This window comes from Zingiber officinale, chromosome 4A (assembly GCF_018446385.1).
Source record: "Zingiber officinale cultivar Zhangliang chromosome 4A, Zo_v1.1, whole genome shotgun sequence".
Classification (NCBI taxonomy): Eukaryota; Viridiplantae; Streptophyta; class Magnoliopsida; order Zingiberales; family Zingiberaceae; genus Zingiber; species Zingiber officinale.
This window is the reverse complement of record NC_055992.1, coordinates 98,628,987-98,638,371: the sequence shown is the minus strand read 5'-3', so window position 1 is coordinate 98,638,371 and position 9,385 is coordinate 98,628,987. Positions and strand designations below refer to the sequence as shown.

General features: G+C 41.6%; 1 protein-coding gene across 1 annotated transcript; it reads left to right on the top strand.

Annotated features, from left to right (window-relative positions):
* The first annotated feature begins 552 nt into the window (after positions 1 to 552).
* On the top strand, positions 553 to 2,340 carry LOC121973480 (probable serine/threonine-protein kinase WNK11). Its single transcript, XM_042524900.1, has 4 exons — positions 553 to 680; positions 790 to 933; positions 1,015 to 1,537; positions 1,691 to 2,340. The coding sequence occupies exons 3-4, from the start codon at positions 1,034 to 1,036 to the stop codon at positions 2,159 to 2,161; spliced, it is 975 nt and encodes a 324-aa protein (XP_042380834.1). The 5' UTR covers positions 553 to 680; positions 790 to 933; positions 1,015 to 1,033; the 3' UTR covers positions 2,162 to 2,340.
* The last annotated feature ends 7,045 nt before the right edge of the window (positions 2,341 to 9,385 follow it).

Genomic DNA, 9,385 nt, shown 5'->3' with positions numbered 1-9,385 from the left:
CATTAATCAATCAAGAGTTCAAGATTAACTGTAAAATACTATTAAGAATCTTTTTTATCCTTATTTAATTATGTATTATATTACACATATATACACATGAATTATTAGAGGATTGCAAGTATTGCATAAGTTGGATTGAATAGTCAATCTAATCTTTTTAAATAACGGATAAGGATGAAATGAGCATCCTTCTGATTATTTTTTTTATTAAATCGTTAGGATTGAATTAAAGCGTTATAACTTATAATGATTTAAAAATATAAACTCTTGATTTTTAAAATAATTAATAATTCTGGATGTAAAACATATCGTCTTTAAACTTAAAAAAACAAGAAAAAAACTCAAAAAAGGACCATTCAAAAACAATGGAGCCCACTTTCATATTTTATCTTATTCCATATAAAATAACATAATTAGCTATGATTTCATAAATACTATAATTAAATTATTAGATCATTATGGAAATAAAAATAATTTTAAAACCGTTTTAGAATATTTCGGGAAAAAAAAACTCGGTCAATTTCAAAACCTGCGCCGTGCCCTATAAAAACGCCTCCGCCATAGTTTGGCATCTTCTACTTCCGCCACCGGCCACCCTGTTTCTCTTCATCTGCGTGTGCGCGCTCGCCTCCTGCTTCGATCCCTCCACCGCCGCTACGGGCTGGATTCTTTTATGATAGGTACGCATGAGAATCTTCTTCTTTTCTTGCCGGTTAAAGCGCGAGGAACGCGATCTAGGGTTTAGATCCCGAAGATGTGGTATAGATCTTGCTAATTGGTTTTTCGCAGGCTGCTGATCGCGATTTCTATGGCCTCGACGAATCTGTATCTCAAGGAATCGAGAACATCCTACTTCCTCGTGATCTGCTTCGTTTTTGTCTTCATCTGATCCCCGAGTTATTGATCGCGATCCCGTTACTTTCAGCCTCTCAGGTACCGATTTGTGCTAGGGTTTATGGCGTCGTCGGATTTAGGGTTTTCCGGAGATTTAGGAGCGATTTTTTCGTGTTTCAGTGCAACTTTTTGTTCGAGGATGCCGTTGGTTCGAGCTGATCCGGCGGACAAGGATGCAGAGCCGTTCGTGGAGACAGATCCCACTGGGCGATTCGGGCGATACGACAACTTGCTTGGCTCAGGCTCCGTGAAGCGGGTGTACCGTGGCTTCGATCAAGAGGAGGGAATCGAAGTGGCTTGGAACCAGGTGTTTCTGAGGAGATTCGCGGCGGATCCGCCGATGATGGATCGGCTTTTCGCCGAGGCGCGGCTCCTGCGATCGCTGCGGCACGAGAACATCATCACTTTGTACAAAGCGTGGACGGACGAGGAGGGCAACACGCTCAATTTCATCACCGAGTTCTGCACCTCCGGCAACCTCCGCGATTATAGGAAGCTACACCGCCATGTCTCCATCAAAGCCCTCAAGAAGTGGTCGCGCCAGATACTGAAAGGCCTCGAGTACCTCCACAACCACGAACCGTGCATTATCCACCGAGACCTCAACTGCTCCAACGTGTTCATCAATGGCAACACTGGCCAGGCTCGATCCTCTGCCCCAAATCACCCTTTTACAAATTTCATATGTTCCGACTGATTTCAAATTGTCCAATTCGTAACAATTAGAAAAATAAAAAAAAAAACTTTATTTGTTGAAATCTTTTCTACAATAACGCTTGTCTCCGTTCGCTCACAGGTGAAGATAGGTGATCTCGGCCTCGCGGCGATCGTTGGGAAGAGCCACACGGCGCACTCGATCCTGGGCACGCCGGAGTTCATGGCGCCGGAGCTGTACGAGGAGGACTACACCGAGCTGGTGGACATCTACTCCTTCGGGATGTGTGTTCTGGAGATGGTGACGCGCGAGATCCCCTACAGCGAGTGCGACAGCGTCGCCAAAATCTTCCGGAAGGTGATGGCCGGCGTGCGTCCACAATCCCTGAACAAGGTCAAAGATTCCGAAGTTAAGGCCTTCATCGACCGGTGCCTTGCTAAACCTCCGGCTCGCCCTTCTGCCTCTGAGCTCCTTGTCGACCCGTTCTTCCTCGGCCTCGACAATGACAATGGCGACTGTGACGCTGCTGCCATGCTTCAACCACCTGTTCCTCAGCCTCGGCCGCGCTCGTCGGCCGTCGCCGCCAATCCCGCTCGCCTGCAGATTGCGTGACTGTGGGATAACAAAAGGAAAACACGGTGAAGTGCCCGTATGGTGTGACTTGCTTCTCCTCCATTGAATTGTAATTTGTCTTTTTTGAGTTTGTTTTTGATTTGTTGCAAGTGTTGAAAACTATTAAAGGTTAAAAGCGAGAAGGACGTGTATATATATATATATATATAAAATTTAAATCTGGTGCATTAAAATGGTTAGTGTTACCATTACAGCCACTATAGTTATATAATAATTATGATTTTATAATGGTTAGAATATGAAAAAAAAATGGTAATTTATCAAAAGACGTGGGTAGAATTAAGTATTTATCAAAACATATACTCTAATTTTATTTATACCAAATGATGTATAACAAAAAATGATGATACAATGTTGTACCTCTCTTTCTTTTTAAATTAAAATGAAATTTTATTTTCTCTCCATTATTACATGCAAAAAAATTATTATGGTAATGATGATACAACGTTGTAGCAATTAGTATGCAGTAGCTGCTACAACGATACAGAAGTTGCTATAATGGTACAGTAGCTACTATAACGGTACAAAAGTTGCTACAACGGGGCAGTAACTGCTATAATGATATAGAAGCTGCTACAACGGTGCAGAAACTGCTACAACGGTACAGTAGTTGCTCTAACGATGAAGTAGCTGCTCCAACGGTACAGTAGCTACTACAACATAGTAGCTACACAATAACACTTAGGGCTGTAAATGAACCAAGCGTTCGTGAACAAGCTTGGTGTTCGGTTTGGTAAGAGCTTGTTTATGTTCGTTCAATATACACAAGATTGATTAAACAAACAAGCTTGAATAGCTCGTTAAGCTAAACAAACAAGCTTGAACACATATGTGTTCAGCTCGTTAACGTTCGTGAACAACGTTCGTGAACAATGTTCGTGAACAACGTTCGTGAACAATGTTCGTGAATAACGTTCGTGAACAATGTTCACGAACCATATTCATTAATAAAACTCTTTTCAATATGCTAAATAAATAATAAAATAAAATAAAATAAATAAATAAATAAATTTAAATTTCCAAGCTCAATAACCAATCAAATAACTAAAAGTTTCAAACAATCAAACAAGCTTGAATTAAAAACTCGATAACATCTAAATGAACCAAGCTCAAGCCAAGCTCGAACCAAGCTCGAACCAAGCTCAAGCCAAGCTTGAATTGAGAGCTTGATAACATCTAAACAAACCAAGCTCAAGCCAAGCTTCAAACAAGCTCAAGCTCATAAAAAATAAACCAAGCCAAGCTTGAACACTCATTTCAAAAGCTTGGTTCATTTTAAGCTCGGCTCGGCTCGGCTCGGTTACCTTATCAAACAAGCTTGAACACCCCAAAGCTTGGCTCGGCTCGGCTCAGCTCGTTTACAGCCCTATTAACACTGCTACACGTTATAACAGCTACTATACTGAAGCTGCTACAACGTGTAGCAACTATTGTGTAGTAGCTGCTACAATGTTATAACAGCTACATCACCTTTAAAAATTAACAGTACCGTGATTGCTGCATGCAATCAGATGAGAGAGAAATGAGAATTTTATAGTTGTTGTATACAAATGAGAGAGAAAAGTTATTGCATGCAGATGAGAAAGAGATTAAAAAAAATGAGAGAGAAAAGTTATTGCATGCAGATGAGAAAGAGATTAAAAAAAATTGAGTTTTGGTCATGTCAGATAGCCCACGTCGAATTTCACTCATGGTCACGCACAAAGCGTCGCTTAGCATATCAAATATATATATATATATATATTTTAAATCTGGTGCATTAAAATTGTAATTGTTACGATTACAGCCACTATAGTTATATAACAATTATGATTTTATAATGGTTAGGATATGAAAAAATAATGATAATTTATCAAAAGGCATAGGTAGAATTAAGTATTTACCAAAAGATGTATTATAGTTTTGTTTATACCAAATAGTGCATAACAAAAAAATGAAGTTTCCCTTTTACCCCTCCCGCCAATCTCCTCTTGTTAATCACCATTTTCCAAGTATCCAAGCCACATTTTTAATTGAAAATCATTTTGTGGGTCGTATGCAAGTCCTCTCACCCTCTCTCTCCCTCAAACGATCATGAACCTCCTTCACTTATTATACCTTCTCGTGATGTTTGGCGGCATTACAAAGCAAGAGTTTCAAAAGAAGAGTTCATAGGACAACAACGGTTAAGAACCGCAGCGTTGAAGAACAAATTTGTAGCAAGAGGGAAATTAGTAGAAGAAGACAGTTAAAGATTTAGCGATGTATGTATAAATTTACTACTGTAAGGTTGTCATGTAAAAAAAATATTATAGTTTGGTAGCAAAGGGTGATGAAAAAAATCGTGTTTGTGGTTTCATTCGATGTCTGGGGAATAATAAATATTCAACAACACTTGCAAGGTGCTCCACTGTGATGCTAGATTTTAGCTAGACCTTGCTCATGTATGTTAGGTTGATATGGTAGGTATCAGGGCGTTGGGCTTAATATGCAATCATATCAGGTCCACTATATTTATTGATAAAAAATTTAGTTTGATACCATACGTACCTTCTCCTCGTTTAACCCTTCGTAGTGATGAGGAGTTTGCATAAATCCAATTACCCTAGGTCCATAAATATGTTTAGACCAAAACCCACTTAAGGACCTAAAGTTGTTTGATTACACCCAATGAATGTGTTGTTACTTTCTGGTGTTGTAATGAGGTAGATTGTACTATCCATTGCTTATTCAGGGCTCTAAGTGGTGGTCCAATGCTACCAGAATTTATGCTTCAATGAGGGTTTGTTATGGGATGATATCAGGTCCACATTGGGCCTAATATTATCCCATATCAGGCCTAACATGGGTCTGATATTATCCCAAATCAGGCCCAACATGAGCTTGATGTGAGATTATATCAGGTCTTGCATGATTTTTGCTTAAAACTTACATTTACACCATATATACTATTTCCTTGCTCAACCCTTTCAAGTGTTTGAAATTATGGAAAATTACAAACCCTAGGTCCATATCAATTGAATTGTGTCACAACTATTGATAAATTATGAAAATCTAATATGTACACCATATAGATAGTTACTTGATCTTTGTTAAATTAGTATGCACAACATCACTTATTATGTAGTTATAACTTTGCTAAATTAGTTTGCAATTTTTTAATAGGGGTGATCATATTACTAAAGAAATTCTCTCTGAGATATGGAATACACTTGATACAAATTCTTACATGGGACATGGAGCAAATGTAGGAGAATTATCTAGAACAAATATTCCATCGTCTTCTGAGTATAGTCGTGTGCAGAACATAAATAGAAATATAAGCAACAATTTGACATTTGATCTAAATAAAGAAGCAAATATTTCAGAAGATGAAGTTCTGAATCCTTGTACAATACTTGATGATTACTTTGAGCTTACTTGGAGTGAGGAAGAAGGGCATTATACCCAAATTGAAGAGGAATTACAATGCAATATAGATGTACAAGAATTCTAAGCTAATGATATATAGGTTACACAATATGAAATTCCCCCAGAGCAGTACAGTGACTTAGAGGAGGAGTTTCCAATAATTGATGATCCATATATTATAAATTCTCAATTACTCCAAAGGTCAATTGAAGAGGCAACAGATGAGCATAAATTTTGCGTTGGATAGATTTTTTCGTCTCGACAAGAGTTCAATAATGCACTTATGAAATATGTCATGGTTAAACATATGAGATATAACCCAATTGACACACAGAAAAATAAAGTAAAAGTCATCTGCTTCAATCAATCATGTGCATGGAGAATAGTTGTCGGGTGGATGTAGAGTTCACTATTACAAAATATGTAAAGGAACACCAATGTTGCACATCAGGGAAAGTGATGATCATCAAGCATGCTCTTCCTCCTTTGTAGCGTCTTTTGTTGAAGAGCAATTTCTTACTAATGAACAGTACAAGCCAAGTATGATTATATCAGATATAAAAGCTAGGTTTGGAGTGACCATATTATTGGATCGTGAAACGTCGATAGAGGGGGGGGGGTGAATATCGATTCGAAAAATAGTGTTAATAAGAGTTAAGCGCAGCGGAATAATAAAAAACTTAGAAAAGCTGAACACGGTGTTTTTTACTTCGTTCGGAGCCTGTGATGACTCCTACTCGAAGGCCCGTACTCCGTGAGTACTTTCGTTGGGCAATTCACTAGCAATTTGAAATAATGATTACAAAAACAATACAATGAATGCTAATGAAAATTAAAACAAATACCGACAAGAATTTAATAAGAAAAAAAAAGGAGCGTATTGTCGGAGCTTTGTTAGCGCCGCAGAAGCGCAGAGCAGTAGAAGACTTTTCTTTTTGTTGTTGTTCTGAAGCTCCCCTCTGACCCTTCTTTTATATGATGCTCGGGGTGCCCTGGATGCCTTCCGGGCGCCCTGGTGAGACGAGCTCCAAGTGGCGACGCGCGATCAGGATAATTTTTGCCTCTAGGGCGCTCGGACCACCTTTTTCCAGCGAACAACTTTCCTGCAAAACAAGGTTAGTCCGAGACAAATAGATCCTGCAAAATAAAGTGTTAGCACAGTTTATGAGTTCAGTATAAGAAGTATGACTTAGTAAAATAGAGTATGACTTAGATTCCGTCTTTTCGAGATCGGAATCTAGTCACGATCTCGACTTAGATATCCGAAATGGATTTAAGCCGGATCGACGCCTAATGTTCCCTTCCCGGGAACGCGTCCTCGCAGTCACTCCCCTCTAGTGACTTACCTTACTTACCTGCCAGACGTCCGGTCAGCCCTTCGACCCGTCTGGACTTCTCGCCAGCTATCCGGTCAGCCCGTCGACCTAGCTGGACTTCTAGCCAAGCGTCCGGTCAGCCCGTCGACGCGGACTTCTCCTGACCTATCCGGTCGACACATCGACCTAGCCGGGCCGTGCGGACATCCGGTCGGCCGTCGACTGTCACGAACTTCTCCTGCACACTCGATCAGAGTGTTAGACAACAACAGACTAACTTAACCTGATTTGTCATTCATCAAAACCTGGGTTAAATCGTTAGTGCTAACCGCACCAACAATCTCCCCCTTTTTGTTGGAACCCCAAGGTTGGTTTTGGTGTGATCAACAAGTTAAGTTAGGTTCTGTTGTTTTCTAACCTTGTGTCTAAGTGTGCAGGAGCTTAGGAGCACAGTGTCGGCGGAAGACACGGCTAGCGAGAAGGGTGGCACGCGGTGCGTCCGAGGGACGAGGCGCTGCGGAAGAGTACACCGGCTGACGAGAAGGAAGTGCGCGCGATGGTTCCGAGGTACGAAAGCCGGAGCGGAAGATTGCTCAGGGAGCAAGAGACGCAGCTAGCGCGAAGGTCGGCACGGGGTGCGATCGAGGGACGAAGTCTGCGGATGAGTACGCTGGTGGACGAGAAGGGACACGCGGTAATTCCGAGGGACGAGAAGCCGGAGGGAAGCACGCTCGAGAAGACCGGAAGATGGGTTCGGGTGAGCGCTATTCCGGATGTCAGAGATCACCCAATCAAGCGGATCCGGAGCAGAAGATCCGGAGCAGAAGATCCGGACCGAGACGGGGACTTAACGGAGAAGTGGTCCCGGACAAAAAGTCAACCGCAGTTGACTTTTTGCAGTTCGGTTCCGAATCGGGGGCGCCGGAATGCTTCCGGGCGCGGACCCGATTTTGACCAAGATCGCGATTTACGTGATTGGGGACACGAACTTTTCCCCTGAGCGCCGGAACCCTGCTTTGACCAAGGCTATAAATATAGCCTTGGTGCGAAGCTCTTCATCGGTTCGAAATTGTAAACAACACTTGTGTGCTTCCTTTATGCTTAGATTACTTTGGGATGCATTTAAACATGAGCCTCACCTGAAGGAGCTCTTAGTCGATCTTCATCCTTGGATTAACAACCTCCGCTGGTAACCAAGTCAAATTGGTGCCTCGTTTTTATGCTTTATTTTCTGCTTAATCTATTTTTATGTGTTAGCTTAATCATACGAGAAAGGGTTGTGTTTGATTTTTAGGGCTATTCAACCCCCTTCTACCCGGCCACGGTCCAACAAGTGGTATCGAGCAGGCGCTTTGAGGACCACCGAACGAAGCAACAAGATGGCGGGATCCAACATCCACGCACCAAAATTCGAAGGGGACTTCGCTAGCTGGAAAAATCGAATGGAGGTATTTCTTGAAACAGATTATGATTTATTACTAACAATGGAATTTGGCTATGAAGCACCAGAGGGCAAAGCAAGAAATCAATGGTCAAAGAAGGAGCAGGCTGACCACGTGGCAAACAAGAAGCAGAATTCCATCTGCTAAGTGTACTTCCAACACAAGAAGTCAATCGAGTCGGTACCTACAACTCGGCAAAGGAGCTTTGGGAGAAATTCCTGGAGTTACACGAAGGAACATCCGAAGCCAAACTTGCAAGACGGGATTTACTTCGTAACCAGCTTACAAACCTCCGATTTGAAGAAGGTGAAACAATTGCACATCTACACTCGAGGATTCAGGAACTCATCACTAGACTTACGAATCTCGGAGAAGAGGTAAGTAACCGAGATTCGCTAAGGTATGCCCTAAATTCCTTTCCTAGAAACTCAAAATGGGCATCACTAGTAGATGCCTTTTACATTTCAAAAGATCTAGAAAAATTTCATTAGACGAATTCTTTTCAACTTTTGAAGTGCATGAGTCAAGATGTGCAGGTCCGAAGGAGCCCAAGAATAATGTCGCTCTTAAAGCTTCGAGAGACGAACCTGAGTCAGAATCTTCTCTCGACGACGAGGAAATGGTAATGATGGTAAGACGATTTAAAAATATTTGTAAATCTAGGAAATCTAACCATCCGCAGGGAAGAAAGAAAAGAAACATCCGCTGCTACCATTGCGATGAAGAAGAGCACGTCAAGGACAATTGACCTAAACTGAAGAACAAAGGGAAGGACAAGGGTAAGAAGCCCATCCAAAAGCGCAAGGCCCTAAAAGCGGCGTGGGACGATACGTCGTCGAATCGTCGAGGAGTTCTCCGGGCTCGCGTTAATGGTGAGTCATCAAGGCGACTTCGAGTCAAGCTCTTCCGAAATGAGCATCGAAAGCATCGATGAAGGGGAGCCACGTCAGAAGAAAGCTCAGGGGGAGAAACCGACAGCGAGATCGACAAGGTAAGTGAGGTGCGATCTCTTCCTCGATAAAAGTTTAAATTCATTAAAATTTTAACAAAAGATT